The 19,687-nt window shown below is 40.0% G+C and overlaps 1 protein-coding gene across 2 annotated transcripts in view; it reads right to left on the bottom strand.

Moving 5' to 3' along the window:
• The window catches only part of JADE3 (jade family PHD finger 3), a 100,133-nt gene that overhangs the window by 7,860 nt on the left and 72,586 nt on the right, over positions 1-19,687 (bottom strand). For both annotated transcript variants that reach the window (XM_036305111.1, XM_036305112.1), the window contains exons 5-8: positions 11,796-11,986; positions 8,036-8,247; positions 2,862-3,029; positions 210-326 (exon numbers count right to left, since the gene is read on the bottom strand). In XM_036305111.1, coding sequence (XP_036161004.1) covers positions 210-326; positions 2,862-3,029; positions 8,036-8,247; positions 11,796-11,986 — 688 coding nt within the window. The remainder of the gene's footprint in view (positions 1-209; positions 327-2,861; positions 3,030-8,035; positions 8,248-11,795; positions 11,987-19,687) is intronic.

Here is a 19,687-nt window from a genome sequence, read left to right as displayed (position 1 = left end):
CAAGATGAAATAACTAGTTCTGCCAGATATAAAAATACATTTTAAAAATTAAAAGGGCCTTTGGGGTCCAGATTGTGTTTGTTAAATACCGTTTCCCAGGACAAGACCCAGCATTGCTTATTGGAGTGGCTGACCGCAGATCTGTGACTGGGAGGGAGAGCCTGGCAGTTTGGCGTTTGCCCGCTCCACCACTTCTCCTGGGGACTTACCTGAATGCATGCTCCTGTCTTCACTTTGCATAAGTAGCAGACTAAGGCCCAGCGACTGGGTGGGATGTGGGAGATCTTTGTGATTGGTTCCATCCTTTCAGGACAACCAATGCTGACCTGCAAATAAAATACACCATAAGGCAGACGCACCGAGGTATTCCCACAGTACCTTTCACAAAGCATAAATGATGTTACATGAAGCTCAGAACATCAAACAATGAGGCGAGCGATGTCTCTTAAGGTTACTATGGAACTAAGAATAAATAAAACTTGTCTCTAGTCACTGCTCAGACCTTCCATCATTTCCAGAATGTAAGTGGTTTATATATAGGATGAAAGACCAGGAGTGAAGACTAGGCTTGGTTACCTTAGGGAATCAAAGGTGTCTATACTTTACTTAGGAACCAAAGAAAGTTACCAAGGAAAGGAGTAAAAATTCACAAAATCTAGCACCTATCATGTTAGAGACGGCGCCAAAGGCTTTCCTTTTTTCTTTTTTTCTTTTTTCATTTAATCAACTAAGGATGAAAACCAGAGGCAGCAACAAGCCTTTCAGTCTGGCTTACAAAGAAGCATGACACTGTTGGAAAGTAGCAGTAATCTGTACAATGAAGAGAGTGTAGTACAAAAGTAGGAAGGATAAGGAGAATAACATTTGCAGACTAAAGTCTATAGAATCACTTTCTATCATTAGCTTACTTTACTCCCTCAGCCCAAATAGCTTCGAAGTGAAATTGGTCTTTTAAAAGATGGAAAATAAGGGAAAAAAAAGAAAAATAAATAAAAAGATGGAATTTCCCTGCCCCGCCCCCCCCCCCCCCCCCCATATGAAAATAAGAAGCCAAGCAACTTCTGGTAATAAAGTATTTTCTCTTTCTTCTTTTTTTAAAGTTCAAATATGTATATGAGTTTCTAAGGCAGACACAACTTTAAAAAGTGAAAGAATGTTGAATAAGGATGGTTAAACTAGTACAAATTCTGCCCACATCAAGAAACCAACAGCAGGGCGATCAGAGAGGTCTTTGACAGCCCCAAAGGCACTGGAAACCTGGAACTAGAAACCATAAGACAGGGGTGGGGAACATCTGGCCCGCGGGCAGCATAAAGCCTGCCAAATCATTTGGGTGAGTAAATTAAATGTTTGGCCAAATACAGCAGGCTAATTTTTAAGTTGATGATTTTGTGTGGCCCGAGAATGATATCATAACTATCCAAATAGCCCTTGGCAGAAAAAAGGTTCCCCACCCCTGTTCTAAGAGAATGTCAATAGGTGAGAAGGCTTCTTTTACTTTTAAAGAACTCTTCCTGAGTCATGTTCCAGACTTCCGTATGCTGAGGGAGCTGCTCTATTCTTCGGGGGATTTGCTGCTGGAAAATAGTCACTCTCAGTCAGAAACCTGAGGGCTCATTTCATATGTCTATAAGATGGGATATTCTTAGTAAGAAAAAGGAGCCACTACTCAAATATCTTTGAAAATACTGACTTCTACATCCTTAAGAATATTACAGTACGTATGTAGAACTTTCAGTTTAACTCTGTGAGCTCCATTGTTGACTAACTCCGCCTGGAACTGACACTGACAAGAATAAAGCCAGGAAGGTTTTAAAGGAGAATGAATTGCTGATATAGAGTCATCAGCTCCACCATGAACTAAATTCTGCAGTCTATCTTGTCCTACAGTTAAAACTGACAAGTTTGCTGGCTTGGATAGGGGTTGGGGAAAGAGGATGTGAGTGGGATGTCCAAACAGGTTAATAAAAAGGGCAGCCCTAGGAAGTAAGTTATGTCTGGAAGCCCCTTTTAATCAACTTAGTATGCACATAACCCATCAGGAAATATTAGAAACTAAAAAACAAGATGAAATGAGGGATGGAGTTTTGAATAAAGAATGTCTAAAACAAATGTTGAGTCCAAGTACAGAAAAGAGCTTCAAAAATCAAAGGGCACCATCACAATGGTGAACAGAGCTGTTGCTCACTTAATAGCTTAAAACTGGAAACAACTCAAATGTCTATGAAAGGAGATTGGATAAATAAATCATGGTATAGCCATACAATGGGATACTACTCAGGAATAGAAGGGAATGAATGCTGATGCTACAACACAGAGTGCTAGGCAGACAGAAAAAGAGCACACTGTGTGATGATTCTATACACTAGTATATGAAGTTTGGGAACAGACAAAACTACTAGTTAACACAGCAGAAATCACTCTTGGGTAATAGGGACCCAGGCAGGCCTGGAAGGTAGGTATGAGGAACCCTTCTGGGGTGTTCCACAACTTGATCTGGGTTATGGTTACAGATGCACATTTATAAAAATTCATGAAACCCTACCCTTAAGATTTGGTATTTTAAGGTAAGTTTTACCTTATATATAAAAAAACACAACACCTGCTGCTTATAACCTGGTGTTGTGTGCTTCTTTCATACAAATTTATCCAATACCACTGGCAGTGTCACCTGCAAATTAACCATCACGGGCTTACATACTCACTTGCATCCAAGGATATGAGGGAGTTCAAGTGAAAGCAGTATCGCCTCAGCAACATGGGCAGACATAAAGCATCTCCATGAGGCTGTCAGTGTGAATGCTGTGGGAAATGGGGGCTCTCTGGCGCAGATGCCCTCACAGGCCCGGATGAGTTCTTACCTCTGGAATCCATAGGGCACAGCTGACATGAGCCCATTTAGTCCCCGTCCTGGTGGTCTTCATGGCTCCACCTTTCTTTGGACATAACACACATTGCGCAGGAACGCCCACGACACAGGAGCGACACAGCCAGCTACCTTCTGGGATCTTGAGGATGCCATAACAAGCCTGGAGAGAGGAGGAGAGGGGAGAGTGGTTAGCGTCTTCTCACCAGGGTCTGTGTCTGCTCTCTGGCACAGTTACAAAGGACCCTCCACCTTTACGAAGAAGAGGCAAATAAGACCAAACAAGCTCTTAACCAGCGTTCAGTTATTTTAAAACACTCAGGGGGGAAAGGCAACTTCTAGCATCTGTTCTAAGAGCAGCATGTCTGTGTATGAGAACGGACTTTAAGGACAACAGAAAAAGACTCGAAGGAAACACAAGCAAGGCTAGCCCAACTGCTATCTGAGTTTGGGAATTACCTATTTTTTTCTTTTTTTGCCCCAGTTTTCTACAGCTTCTTCAATGATTATTATAACTAGTCAGTCATATATTTATGGAATAACTTCTACATGCCATGCAGTGTTGTGATCAAGAAAAAAATTTTTAAAAATAATTACAGTGAAAGTTCTGAGGAGCAAATGAGCTGATGTTTAAAGAGCCAACAGTGCCTGGTGCATAAAAACACTCAGCAAATTGTAGCAATTACTTGCTTGGATTGAAGAAAAAGGGCCCTGTGAATAAATCCTGAATTGAATATAATATGAGACTTATCACAATACTCCATAATGAGTTCTGGAAGCTGCTTCAAATCCTTTATGGAATGAAGTCGGACAAATAAATAGATGAATTACTGGGGAGAGGAGGGAGATTAGTTTGGAAATTCTAGATTTCCCTTTTGCTACCTGTGATTTTGCCCGTCCTTCCCCTCTTACTGCTCTACTCTTACCATTAGAAACCAAACCTGGGGCCACCTGGCTTCCCGAGTGGTCTGGCACAGCCTCCACTACTGACTGATTCACCATGGCAGCTTCCAATTCTGTGCCTGATCCAGGAGGTTCACCCACAGCTCAGAGAGAAGTTACAATAGTTACCATTGCGTCACACTCCCACCAAATGGGCCCTTTTCCAGACTCTCTCTATCCATATCACTGTGCTTCCCACCTCCCAGATCCAAATTCTTGGAATCATATTATCTACTTTCCTTCATCTACTGTCCCTGGGGTTTGCTAGGCTGCCCTATTGAGTGACCCCTAAACTCTGACCTTCCTTGCCATCCCCACCATAATTGTGCCATCCAAGTCATCATATCATGCATGTCTAGATTGACTGACTTCTGAATTCTCTTCTCCTCCCTTCACACCTTCACTCCTTCCTCTATTTGTCTGTCATATTACTCTTTTTAAAAAATATATATTTTATTGATTTTTTTTTTACAGAGAGGAAGGGAGAGGGATAGAGAGTTAGAAACACCAATCAGCTGCTTCCTGCACACTCCCTACTGGGGATGTGCCCGCAACCAAAATACATGCATGCCCTTGACCGGAATCGAACCTGGGACTCTTCAGTCCGCAGGCCGACGGTCTATCCACTGAGCCAAACCGGCTAGGGCTGTCATATTATTCTTATTAAGACAATGATTTCATACCGTTGCACAGCAACACACCCTCTAGAAATTCCTTCTGCTCTCACCCTCACCCCCTCTAAACCAGAGGTTGGGCAAACTATTCAGCCTGCTGCTCCTCGCCTCACTTCTCAGGTCACTTCTTGATCCCCGCCCCTACTCTGTAGTTCCCCTCACCAGGTACATAGTCTGTGTCACGTAGTCTTCTCTGCTTAGGCTATTATGCTTCACCTCCTCAGTGAGATTTTAAGGTCACTGGAGGTAGGTCCTTTATCATCAATTTATCTCAAATGCTCTCTCTATGCAAAGCCTGAGTTGGTGGTTTGGTAGAACAAATTAATTTAGCTCAAGAACTGAAGCTGGACTCCCAACCAGGCTGCTCTCACCACAGCACGGCATATAGGGTTCTTAACTTTCAAATATTTTCTTTCTCTGAGGCCCGGAAAGATCACCAGGAAAGTAAAGAAAGCTTCCTTCCTTCAGCAGAGCCTCTTCCAGCAGAAGAAAGACCAAAACCAATGCTGGTTCTAGGAACACCTTTATCTGCTGGCCATTCTATTGAGTAGAAAATCATTTACTGAACCTTGTGTACACTTACTCATGGTCACAGGGTCATAGAAGCTTTTATTTCAGAGCAGTGCTTCTCAACTTTCTCTAGACCACAAATGATGAAAAGCTGTGGACTCTTTTGAGAACACTGCACACATACATGAACATATGCTTTCAAGATAATTCCAGGGGCATAAACTCTGCCAAACATGATATACACAACAGATATAGAAACTATGAGTATGTACCTTCAGGAAAATTAATTTAGGTCTCAATTTGAGTGTTCAAAACCTGGGCTAAGAAGCAGACAATGGAACATATAAAGGGACTTGGAATGATCTCAATTTTCATATTTTTAATGAAAAAATTTCAAGTTCATTGCTAAAATCTGAAGTCTATTGATGTAAGTCTCCCTTCTAAAGTACTGACCATAAGTACAAAGGAACAAACACTTGACATAATATGGTGGCAGTAAAGAGGCAAAATTATGTTTACTAAATATAGATGTTCATGATTCTGTTGAGTAACCAAATCTTCCAAATCATTTTAAGTTACTTTTCCGTCAACAGAGGGAGCTCTAACCTAAGTAGCTCTTCAGAACTCTCACTATGGAAGAACCTTTTTTTATATGAAACTTTATGTGGCACAACATCCAGTGTCAATACATACCAGCTTACACTCTGCAAGGCCTGGTCGGGTGTTACTGCCATCTTTTTCTATGCGATGAAAGGGCATCATTTATAGTCATTACTGGATATGTTTTCAAAACAAACAAAATACTCTCGAGGAGAATTACTATGCTACATTTCATTGTTAGTCAAAAAACCTGAAAACAATTCCTTAACATTTTATCCTAACTGTGAAGCACAAACAGAAAATATGTACAGATGACCGCTGCACTATTCCCTTCAAGCTTACTACAGATCCACAATCATTTATCTGAAAACCCTAAAGTGAGAAACATTAGGAAATGCAGGACTGCTCAGATCTTAGGAAAGTAATAGAGTACACACATGGTATATTAGCTAACTCCCCAATGGGACCAGGGCAGTGCCATATAACCAAATACATAAACATTTCTCTAAAAATAGATGGCTGCACGAAATAAGATAAAGACTATAAAAAGCCTCATATTGGGTGACTTCTACTATTGCCCCTATCTAAATTAGTTTTGGTGCCAAACTTAAGCAAAAATTTAGCTTCAGAGCTTTAAAATTTTGGAAATGCAGAGAAGGGACTGTGAATTTGTATGGTCAGATACTTAAATTCATACTTATATGGTAAAGATTTTCTCTCTAAGGGTGTAATATAAATAACAATAACTGGTAGAGTGAAGAGGAATTTTAAAATTCAGTATTCAGAGGACACGAACAAAATGAAGAAAAAGACCCCATTGGTCACAGAATAATTTTGAGTACCTTTTAACACAGAAGGTTAGATTAGGTGGCCCTGTAGCCAGAATGATCTAAAATACAAATCCTATCCTTCAGCATTGAGAGGACAAAACTGAGGCTGCTTAGTTTGTGAGAGAAGGCCCTTGACGTGTCCTTTGTGTCCCTCTCTACCCTCACTCTCCATGCTTTTCCTGCTCCACCCACCATGCTACGCAGTTCTGAACTGCTCAGAGTTGCCTCCAACGAACGAGCTTTGCCCACTCTCACTATCCCGTCTGCACATGTCCCCTCTCTGCCTGAACATGTGCTGCTGTTTTATCTGGCATCTCCTTTTGGCCATTAAGATTCAGCTTGGATGCCACCACCTGGAAGTTGTCCCTGACTCCCATCCCTCCCATACACAGCAGCACAGACTTCTATCTAGAGGGCATTTTCTTTGTAGTCCCTACACCAGACTCTGATCTTCCTGGGGGTAAAGACCATGTCTGCCTCTTCATCACTGACTGTTTTTTTAAAAAATGTTTTTACTGATTTTTCAGGAGAGAGAGAGAAACAATGAAGAGAGAGAAATATTGATCAGTTGCCTCTTGTATGCCTCCTACTGGGGATCGAGCCCGCAACCTGGGCATGTGCCCTGACCGGGAATCGAACTGTGACCTCCTAGTTCATGGGTCAATGCTCAAACCCTGGGCCACCTCGGCTGGGCTGATTGTGTCTTCAGTATGCAGCCCAGCACATGGATGGTACCGTGTACCTATATGCTAGACAAACTAATGAAATTAATGAAACACACAAGAGTGAAAAATCACTTAGGATAGGCGAGTTCAAGAAAGAATTTGAACTAGATCTTGGAAGATATGTAGATTTCTTTGATAGCTGGAAGTGGGAGAAGGCATTTGAAATTGGGGTGTGGCTGAAACGTGGAGACAGGACAGTGTCAGGAATAAGGGTTTGTAGGGGAAGAAAAGGAAAAGCTGAAAAGAATGCTAATATCATCATATCATCATTAATTTAAAAGGCAGTGTGGTAGAAAGAATGACAAATAACTAGCTATACGAGCTTGGGTAAAGTCACTTCCTTCTCCTGGTATTACTTGTAAAATTGAGGAGTGGGACAGTCTTCTACAGCCCGTAGATTCTATGATCTTTAAAAGTGGAGTGGACCTAGCTTCCTGGGAGTGGCATTTCTGGGAGAGGGGGGAGGGCTCTGGGTTCCAGGATAAGGAGTTTGGATTTCCAACTGTCAGAAGTGTAAACCCCCAAGGTTACTGACCATGGGGTGAACCTGGGGATGTAGTAGGGATGTGAAGGCAGAGGAGAGAGTCCCAGGCAGTCAGCAGAAAGACTCCCAGGGAGGACTGTGAAAGTATCGAACAAGGCAATCTCAATGGCGTGGGCATGAAGCGACATAATAAAGACCTGGGTTTAAACCCCTGGGGTAAAATTTTAAGTCACCTTGGGATCATAATAAGTGTTTTTTCTAAAGGAATTGTTGAAGAATGGCCAGGCCAAATCTTCATTTTCCCCCTTAAATGCCAGCTGCTACCCAGGTATGGCTGCTGGAGATGATGACTGAGCTCCAGCAAGGCTGAGCATGGGGCAGTGGTGGCCTCCACTCGCACTGACCTGGTGCACACAGATGTTACACTTATCACAGAACACCATGTCATTCCCATCTTCACTCTCTGGGGACCGGCACACATCACAGACCACATCTTCATCATACTCGATGCCTAGTCCTTCCTCTGTCGCAATAGCATGTTTCATATTTTCATGGCATCGGCGTTCCAGGACTTCTACTGTCTTTTCCATTAGGTTTTCATCAACTTGCTCACAACCTGCACAGAAGTACAAGCAGTCAATCAACTCATCAGCCAGCTGTCATTCCCAAGTCACCTACTGTGAGCCTGGTGCAGGGGTGAGGAGATGTCAAAGAATCACTTATTAGAGCTACTCTAATACTTACCTCCCTTCACATATTAGTGTTTAGCACATGAAGAACTATATTTCACCATATTCCTTGTAAGAAATATTACCGACCCTTCTAATTTTCTATCGAAATCCTAGCCAGTCTCTTCCTAAATCTCTCTGCGTTTTCTCTTATTTCCAATGAGGGAGGACTTTCACTGAGCTTTGTAATTTTGAACACGTTAACTCATAGCATAAGAAAATAATTAGAATCACATAACTATTTAGATATAAATCAGCCCTAGCAAATTAGTCCCAATGAGCACATCTAATGACTAAATAAGGACATTTTTATAAGAAAGGTATTAAGTCAGAAAAGAAAATCCTAGGTACTGTATATATGATTATACATAAGAAATATTTTGTTTCTCAAACCTGATTTTTAAAAAAATCCAATAATATTTTCCAATGGCAAACTCCAATATGAAACAAACCTATTGGCATTTACAAAGGTCTAAGGCAGTGGTTCTCAACCTTCTGGCCCTTTAAATACAGTTCCTCATGTTGTGACCCAACCATAAAATTATTTTCGTTGCTACTTCATAACTGTAATGTTGCTACTGTTATGAATCGTAATGTAAATATCTGATATGCAGGATGGTCTTAGGTGACCCCTATGAAAGGGTCGTTCGACTGCCAAAGGGGTCGCGACCCACAGGTTGAGAACCGTTGGTCTAAGTGCAAATTCTGATGTTACTTTTTTTTGCCTCTGGATTCCATTTCCTTCTGTACTTTTAATTTTTCTTAGTCTTTGAATACTTCATAACCCAACATAAAAAATTCACATGGTGGATACTGATGAAAACAAAATATTTTTATGTTGGGGGGGAACTAATGATTCTATAGAGCACATTTATATTTCTCTAACAGCCTGTAAACTAGAAATAATTCTCAAAATGATCCAAACAAATTTACCCAAGTATACTTCATTTGTAATATAAAATATCCTAAAAACTCTGAAATTCCACACAAACTACCTTTTAATGTTATAACTACTTATAAAATAAAAAACCTACCCAAGACAAATTACACATTTTTTTTAATAGAGTGAAAGAGTTACAGTGTCTGGTTATAAGAGCACTTGAATTCAAATTCCAACTTGACCTCATATTGGTTATGTAAACTTTGACAAGTTATGTATCCTCTTAGGGCTTAGTTTTCTTATCTGTAGGATAACAATTATGCCAAACTCACTGATTTCTTGTGAGGCTGAGATGAGGCAATACTAATACCCTGCTTAGTACAGTGCCTGGTGGTCTGTAGTAAGCACTCAAGTTTTAAAATTCCTTAATCTGAGCCAAAAAATGCTTAATTTAATGTTGTTTTTGAAAGTTTGTTTTAAGCTCTTACTAGCCTCACTACAATATCATTCACCCTAAAGGAATGCTCGAGATAAAGCAATTCTCCTTTAAAACTCATCCAAGAATAATTAGTGTGGTGTCCTGGATGGGATGGATCCTGGAACAGAAGGTCATTAGTAAAAAAACTGATGGAATCCCAACAAAGCCTGGAATTTAGTTAATAGTAATGTACCTGTGTTAGTTTCTCAGCTTTGACAAACATGCCATGTTAAAGTGAGATATTAGCATTAGGGGAAACGGAAACTGTGTGAGGGGTACACAGTAACTGTATGAAATGTACAACCTTTCTGTAAATCTAAAACTATACCTAAATAAAAAAGCTTATTTAAACAAACTCATCCAAAGGGGATTAACTGCAAAATCCCAAAGGGACCTTGTTATAGGGTGACATCATGGCGAAGGCAGCACTGCAATGGCTGTAATGTACATGGATGTTATACGGTTCATAAACACCACGCATCGAGCTGTCAATCCAGTTGATTACGCCCCCACACTCTGATTTCCCCTCTGTCAGTCTTTTATTCTCTTCTCTTCATGGTCCCTGCTCTAAATTACACTCCCCTCCTCTCAGAAGGCAGAGTAAGAGAAGACATAAAACGAAAAGTTTTAAGAAGCAAGGAGTTAAGTATTGGTTACTGGTAGAATAAGTAACACCATTATGCCAAACTGGGTTAATAGAATTTTAATTTATTGTTCACATGCATTCAGAAGAAAGAAAGGAAGAAAGAAAAAAGGAGGACGGAGGGAAGACAATGAGCAAATGTGATGCAAACAAAAATGAAATCAAATGCATCCTTTACTGTATCTCATACAGAGGAATGAAAAAGCACCCACAGTTCCACAGGAACACTTGGACCTTAACACTGCTCAGACTAAAGATACGTAAAAAAGAGTTGTGTGGCCCTGACCAGTTTGGCTCAGTGAATAGAGCATCAGCCTGAGGACTGAAGGGTCCCGGGTTTGGTCACATCCCCAGTAGGAGGTGTGCAGGAGGCAGCTGATCGATGTTTCTCTCTCATTGATGTTTCTAACTCTCTATCTCTCTCCCTTCCTTTCTGTAAAAAATCAATAAAATATATTAAAAAAATAAAAAAGAGCAGTGTCTAAGTATGAAGTGAGTTTCCTTTCAGCCTAGGATTTCCCAGAATTGCTGGTATGGCACAGTATGGTAGACAGTCTCTTTAAAATTATTTTTATGCTTCCTTCCAAGTTTTATTTTTGCTTCATTTTATTTTTGAGAATTGCATGAGAACTCTAGAACTCACAGGAGGTAGCTAACGACTGTTTTGGGGATGCTTTGCCCTAGGCCTGTCATTCTTATTCTGAGCAGCAAAATGACAAGACTTGTATTAAGGTGTCCTGGTCACATCAAACTGTCAGTTGTAGTGGTGCTCATGCTGAAGCTGGAGCTTCTCTCCATCGGAAGGAGGTGGGAGAGGGGCCACTATCTCAGCCCCGTTCAGTGATCTGAGTGCTTTTCAGGGTTGAGTGAGGAACCAGTCTCAGAATCCTTCTCAACCAGAAATCCAATCACCAGTCCAGTGGTTCTCAACCTTCTGGCCCTTTAAATACAGTTCCTCATGTTGTGACCCAACCATAAAATTATTTCCGTTGCTCCTTCATAACTGTAATGTTGCTACTGTGATGAATCGTCATGTAAATATCTGATATGCAGGATGGTCTTAAGCGACCCCTGTGAAAGGGTCGTTCAACCGCCAAAGGGGTCGCGACCCACAGGTTGAGAACCGCTGCACCAATCAGCCAGGATCCCTCTCACTCAGAATTGGGACACAGCCTTGTGAAACCTACATGCCATCCCTGATCTGCGCTATTCACCATGAATAAGGGAAGAAAAGGTCCAATTTAAATGTTATTGCTCGATTTCAATATATTTATGCATTTCTAGTTATGCCTCATGAAGATGAAAATCAAGGAGAAAATAAACAGGCTAGAAAAGAAAGGAAGCCACAAGATGAAAGCAATTTAAATGGTTCTGACAACTTTGAAAAAATCACATGTGAATCAAGGGACAGCTTAGTTGTGAGAAAACAACTTACCCATTTCTCTAAGGTCTTCATTGACGGACTGGAGCCAAAACATGTCCATGTCGTCTAGGTCATATCGGCACACAGATGCCGCCTGCTCCCTGATGTTGACATAGCCAAGCTCCGAGTTCTCTGGCGTGGAGCAATGGATGTACTTCCGGGGGCGGGTAAACAGAACATCCTTTACCCGATCGGCGATAATCCTAGAAAAGCAAAAGATAAAGACACTAATAACAATCAACAAATGACCGATTGCAGGCACTGACTGGATGGGCCCAAAGGGACTCAGGCCATAGAGTGGAGCTCAATGCTCTCCCTTTCTGCCCCATGGAAATCTCCTGCTCTGCCCACTGGGAGGGATGGCAGATCCCTTTCTAGAAAGCAAATGGTTCTACAAATTCCTTTTTTGCATCTCTGAACACTGACTGCTGATGAAATGCCTCATTTATCCTCACGGCTCCCTGGTCCCTAGTACCATTCATTCTGATAAAATATTGCATTTTGTGTACTTGGTGCAGTGGCCACCAAGTTTATTTAGAAGGGGAAAATGAGGAAGGGGTGATATTTGCACAAAGGCACAGCCAGGTTCCATACCAAAGATATATTTAAGCCCGTGCTTTTCTGCCCTGGAGGCAATACTGGATGGTGGTAAAGAGTGCGGCCTACAGATTCACATAAGCCTGTCTTTTTCTCACTTATATGGCGATCTTGGGCAATTAATTTCTATACGGTTCAGTTTCCTTAGCTAAAAAATAAGGGTGATAAATAATAAATTATGATAAAATAATATCAAACTTTTAGGGCTATTATGGTGAGTATATGAAATAAAATATATAAAGTGCTTCGTATAGTGTATACTAAAAAATAAATGTTCAATGTCATTGTTCACCACCCCAAGTCAAGTCTCCTTCCATCATCATTTATCCGCCCTATACTCTCTTCTACCTCCCCATGCTGTTGTGTCTATGAATTTATTTCTTTACTTAATCTCTTTACCTTTTTCACCCCTACCCCCTCTGACAGCTGTCAGTCTGTTCTCTATGAGTCTGTTTCTATTTTGTTTGTTAGTTTATTTTGTTCATTAGATTCCACATATGAGTGAAATCATATGGTACTTGTCCTTTTCTGACTGGCTTATTTCAGTTAGCATAATGCTCTTCAGATGATGTATTATAGAACTGTATACCTGAAACCTATATAATTTTATTAGCCAATGTCACCCCAATAAATTAAATAAAAAATAATGTCATTGCTGTTATATTTATTATCTTCATGATTTGTGTAGATGAGTTAAAGTCAAGAGGCCATGGACATACACAAACTTAAGGCAGTTCTCAGCCGTAAATGATAGAGACCAGAAGTCTGAGCCTGGGCTACATGATGGGAGTAAAGGTTCCTGTTCTTCCATCAACTTCTTCCGTAGCCAGAGCAAAGCTGTATTTCCCCTCACCCTCTCTAACACTTAAGAGCCCAAGGCAAGTAAATCAAGCAAGGGAACAAATAGAAGTTTCTCATACCAATGACCTATTCTATAACTGATGTCTTAGGTACTGCGTGAAGCATCAGAAAATATAACCAAGAGGAAATCTGAATGATTATTCTCTGGCAATTTTAAAGAACAGGGTGGGCCATCTAAAAAAAAGGGAAAGAAAGAGATATGTATGTCATCATGAAATAATGAAAATTGTTTGTCTGGAGCCAGTTTCTTTATTCTAGAGTTACTGTATATGCAGTTAGATTCATAAACATAAATGTATTCATATGAAGACATATAAATATATTACAGGCCAAGTCCACTCTGTAAATACAGAGTAAATGTTTCCTCCTTAAGCATCCTTCCAAAAGCTTATGATTCCAAATAATATATGTTGAATAAAATTAGTAACTACACACATTTGCATATGCTAATTTTTCTACCATATGGAGTTATTAAAGCCAAAGGGAACAAATATTTGAGGAAAAAAGCAGAACCTCAGAATATTAACTGAAGCTAAAAATTTGGAAACTGCTGTCAGAGGCCTGCTTCCAACTGAAATCAGCCCAACGGAAAAGGACAAGACAAGCATATGAATGCTCCAGAGACTATGAGATTAAATATATTGTGCATTTTTGGTGCATGGCATATGAGGTAATTATAGAATATCTAATTTTTTTCAAGATTCAGCTTTTTCTAAGAGGCAGAATATTTGATAACTATTCATCTCAATTGTGTCACACTTTATGTGAAATGAGGTAGACTATGTGTTTTAAAATAAAACTAATATGTTTATTAAGTTTCTGGAAGAAAACAGGGGAGTATCTTTTTAACTTTAGGATAGGCAAAGATACTTTAAATAAGATAAAAGCCATTAACCATAAAGGAAGAAACTGGAAAACCTCTTTTTATCAACTATAAAGGGTGAGGCAAATAATATAAGAATAAACTCTGTGTTTCGCGTACTCAAAACTGTAAACCTTTTGCCCCACCCTGTATATAACAAACTTCTACAAATCAATTAGAAAAAGATAACCCCATTAAAAATTGGGCAAAAAATTTGATTAGATACTTGACAAAGGCTCTCAACCTCTTTAGTTATCACAAAAATGCCAATTGAAATCAATCACTGTTACCTACCAGAATGGCTAGACTTGAAGTCTAACCAAAAACTGACAATACTTTGTGTTCACAAGGAAGTGGAGCAGACAGACCTCTCATACACTGCTGGTGCGAGTGTGAACTGGGACAACACTTTGGTAAACCATTTGGCAGGTGATATAATAGCTGAACATATACATATCCTATGACCTTGCAAACCCATTCCTAGAAATATATTTAACAAGAAAGTAAACTTATGTCTACCAAAAGATGAAGAAAAATGTCCATATTAGCGTTTTTCATAATAGCTGAAAACTGGAAGCAACCCAAATATCCATCAAGAGCAGAATGGAAAAATAAAATGTGGGATATTCACACAATGGAACATGACACAGAAGTGAAACTTAATGATCTATTGCATGCAACAGCATGGATGAATCTCACAAGCACAATGATGACCAATATGAAGTTCAAAAACTGGCAAAATGATCACCTATGTGCGGAGGTCCATTAGTGGGCAGGAACGGAAGGAGGGCTTCTAGGCTGTTGGTACTGTTCTATTTCTTCATCTAGGTGGCAGTTAAATGAGTGTATTTAATTCACGAAAATTCATTGAGTTATACAGTTATACTTTGGTTACTTTTCTGTGTATATATTATACTTCAATGCAAAATTTATAATAATGATAACAAATGATGTTATCTCACTCGTCTTTTCATATGTGTATTTTCATATGTAACTAATAAGGTCTGACTCTAAGAACTGAGTATATGACAATAAAAAAGATTATAGACCAAACCAGTTAACACCAAAGGCAAGGAAATGCGTGGGTAAAAGGTAAAGTTAATACACAGTCACAAGGAGAAATTCTTGTATTTATAATGATAGAGGGGAAAGTCTATGAGAATTAGTGAAAAAATATTATTTTGGAATTTAAAAAATGGAACTTTAATATCAAGTACATATAACATTGCTATAGCTGGCAGAAATATCAGGATTATCCCTGGGTGACTTTCTTCTCTGGCGACTCTATACTAGGTACTAGAGGCATTCTTTGAATGGTCACCAAACCACTGATCAAATCAGCCAAAGCTCACAAGCCTAGAGGTCTGAGCAATTTTCAATTTGGATGCTTCGGTGTGAATGAACATTTCAGTAACCGTCTTGATAACTGATCTTTGGTGAAAGGACCTACAATTTCACCTGCTTAGCCCCACAGGATGAAGGCCCACCCACCTGCTGCTCCTCAGGACAGGCCAGCTACCTGCCACCTCTGGCCCATATGAACACTGCTATGACACCGAGGAGGCAAGAAAAGGAAGCTGCAATCAGTCTAAGCTGACATATGGTCTCTTTTGGTGTCTTACGTACAGTAAGTCCTCAGTGTGGCTTCAGTTGATCTAAGTATTTGGTATTTAGAGACTATGCTTCATTTCCTAATGAGCGAGTTAGAATCATTTGTGAACAGCACAGATATTGCGCAAATATCATAATGCCATGGTTTTAAAGGCTGGAAATACATGATTTAAAAGCTAACTAAGTAGGAGCCCCTTGCAGTAATATCTCTAGGAGCAGTTTCCCAAGATGCCCCTTGTTAATCTTGCCACTCTGGGCTGACTGCTTCTCTACCAGAGTTCATGCCTCATCGGTTAAACAGGACAATTATTTACAACCTCTGTGACAGATTGTGTTTTCAAAACCTCACGTGCCCTTCTACAATGTGATTTTGCCACTTCTGCACCAAGTGGTAAAGTCTGTTCCCACCCCCGCCCCCTGTGAATCCGGGAGAGCCTGTGACTGTTTTCACCAACACAATACGGCAGAAGTGATGCTATGAGAATTGCAAGGCTGGGTCTTAAAAGGGAATACGGTTTTCACCTTGCTTGCTGGGACACGTGCATGTGGAGCCCTGAGCCTGTAAAAAGTCTGCCTATGCTGAGGTTGTCATGCTGTGCGGAAGCCAAATCACATGAAGAGGCCACGTGCAATCTTTCCATCATGCTAGTGACAGACATGCCAGTGAATAAGCCCGCAAATGATTCCAGTCCCCAGCTGCTAAGTCACCCTCAAACTTTGTGTCTGCCTAAGATGAGGTCATAGACATTGTAGAGCAGAGATAAGCCATTCCCCTGTCCCCTGTCTGAATTCCCAACCCACAGAATCCATGAATATGATAACATAGTTGCTTGATGCTGCTAAGTTTGGGAGCAACAGTGACTGGAAAAACAATTTATACAGCAATAGTACTGGAAAAACTGTCAAAGGACTGCTTTAAACTTTAAGTAAGATAAATGTACTGCATTCTCATAATGGAAAACAAGATGGCAGACTGCTGCTGCCTAAAATGGAATGAGAAAGCGGTGGGAAGAGAGGAGAGTGAGGGGAAGAGAGGCATGATGACGAAATACAGCAGTGAGAGGCAGCTTGTGTTCTTTTTTGACTAGGGGCTGTTCTTCCCTTGACTTACTATATGAAATGTACATTATATTTTGAAAGTAAAACAAGAGGATTGTCTTTAATACTGAATATGGGGTATCAGGCAATGAAGAATCAAAGATGACTCTAAGAATTTTAGCCCAAAAGACTAAAACAGCAGTCTTTCTGAAAGGATGGATCTACCTTCAGTTAAAATGGAACTAGTTTGGGAAGAAGATCAGATGCATACTTCCTTTCAACCAAACATGAAACAGTTTTCCTTCTACTGGAACCTTATTGCAATAGAAACTAGTTTAAATATGCAAATGAACACCTATCAGAAACTTCCTAAAGCTTGTTTGTTACTAACTAGGAATGAAATCATCCAGTCTACCTAAAAATATGTAATGGGAGTTAACACCATCTTTATTTGTTGAACTTAGTTTCAAAAGATTCCTCGTGGCTACAGGCTTGACCTCCAGCAGGGGGCCTGCAGTCGATCTATGTCTCTCTCTCATTGATGTTTCTCTCTCTCTATCCCTCTCCCTTCCTCTCTAAAAATTTTAAAAAAGAAGTCAGACTCAAAAGGCCACAGATGATTGTATGATTCCATTATATGAGATGTCCAGAATAGGCAAATCCATAGAGACAGAAAATAAATAAGTGGTTGTTATGGACTGAATTGTGTCCTCCCCAAATTCATATGTTGAAGACCTTAATCCCAGTGTGACTGAATTTGGACATGGGGCCTATAAGGAGACAAAGGTTAAGTGAGTTACAAGGGTGGGGATCTAATTTGATAGGGCTGTTGTCCTTATAAGAGAAGGGGAAAAAAAGAAGAGGAAGACAGAGGAAGAGATAGCAGATGTATCCATCCATCCCTTTCTTCCCCGCTCCCCTTCCTCTTTCTCTCTCTCTCTGCATGCACACAAGGGAAAGGCCATGTGAGGATGCAGAGATAAGGCAGCTGTCTACAATCAGGATGAGAGGCTTCACTGGACACCAATCCTGGTGGTAACTTGAACTTGGACTTCTTGCCTCCAAACTGGAATTACATAGTGGTGATAGTTTCATAACTCTGTGAGTATACTGAGAACCACCATACAATTTAAAAGATTGAATTTTATGGTATGTGAATTCTATCTTGACAAAATATATATATAAATTATATCTCATTTTTGAAAAATCATTTAAAAAATCAAGCAGCACATTTATAAAAGCCCATGGTGGTCATGTGACAAACTTGGAACTTAGCGAAGCCCTCCTACCTACTACTTTTCTATTTTGATTTACATTGTCACTCATTAGTTGTAATGCATGTTTACTTTCACTAAACTTTTTCAATCAAGTGTAAAAAAATCTTTTTACTTTTAGTATAGGAAAGGCAGGTAGTTAAAATGGACGGTTCAGCCCTTATTTGCTATTAATTCCTTAATCTTTCTTGTTTTTATGCCCTTCCCTTCCTATCTTCTTCGTTTTTCTCACCATAATATCTTTTGGTTCATCACGAATTTTCTTTCCTAACATTTACCCATTTTCCAATTTGCTTCCTTTGTCTTATTCTTCTTATAATACAAACTGTGTATTGAAAACCTACTATTTGACTAGTAGGAGTTCTGCTGTTAGGTAGCCTATAGTCACATCTTGTTGTCTTAAAAAAAAATTATATCTATATATCTATATCTATATCTATATCTATATCTATATCTATATCTATATCTATCTCTCTATATATAATTGATTTCAGAGAGGAAGCTAGAGAGAGATAGAAACATCAACGATGAGAGAGAATCATTGATTAGCTGCCTCCTGCATGTCCCCCACTGGGGATTGAGCCCGCAACCCAGGCAGTGCCCTGACCGGTTTGAACCATGACCTCCTGTTCATAGGCTGATGCTCAACCACTGAGCCATGCTGTTGTGTCTTTATGTGCTCTAAATCACATTTCCTTACCCATCTATATAGTCCTTTATTTGTAATTTAGAGTTTATTTACATAAAATGAGTGTGTATAACATTAGTGGGGTATAAATGACATACATGAAACTGTATATATTTTAAATGTACAAACTAATAAGTTTTGGTGCTCGCGCGCGCGCGCGCACACACACACACACACACACACACATCTCTGCAACCAACACTACAACCAAGATAATTAATATATCCATCACCTCCAAAAGTTTCCTTGTGCCCTCCTGCTCCACTGTCCCCTTCCAAAAAACTACTGACCTTGCTTTTACACAGTAGTATGGTACTGTAAAAATGACTGTGCAGCTGAAATTGTGAAAAGCAACCTTAATAATCAACGGGGAAAGTTATGATTGCTCAGTGATCCTTAAAATTTTTTAAAAATATATTTGTATTGATTTCAGAGAGGAAAGGAAAGGGAGAGATAGAAACATCAATGATGAGAGAACTGTTGATAGGCTGTCTCCTGCATGCCCTCTACTGGAATTGAACCCGAGACCTTTCAGTCTGCAGGCCACTATCCACTGAGCCAAACCGACTAGGGCTACCCTTAATTTTTTTTCAAAACAAATGTCTGTTGACATCCAAGGGGTAGGGAGACTCTGTTACTGCTGGTTGAGGCTGGGAGTTCTGGACCCCCATGAAGCCTCCACTGATACCTCTCTCACTGGAAATGGAAAAAGCACCTTATTACTGCTCCCTATGTGGCCTCCTCTACTGACATCAAAGGAGGAGGTGGTACCCTCATTACCACTAGGAAATGAAATTCAAGGATGTGATTTTTGCCCTTTATGAACCTAATATGCACTAGAAATAGATGTACAATGAGATGTACAATTTCTCATAGTATCCAAGAGGTCCCACCAACCCCTTTATCTGTTGCTATCTCTTTCCTTCCCTCTCTTCCATTGCTCACTCACTCATTCACTCACTCACTCAAACTT

This window comes from Myotis myotis, unplaced genomic scaffold (assembly GCF_014108235.1).
Source record: "Myotis myotis isolate mMyoMyo1 unplaced genomic scaffold, mMyoMyo1.p scaffold_m19_p_4, whole genome shotgun sequence".
Lineage (NCBI taxonomy): Eukaryota > Metazoa > Chordata > Mammalia > Chiroptera > Vespertilionidae > Myotis > Myotis myotis.
This window is presented reverse-complemented; position numbering and strand designations above follow the sequence as displayed.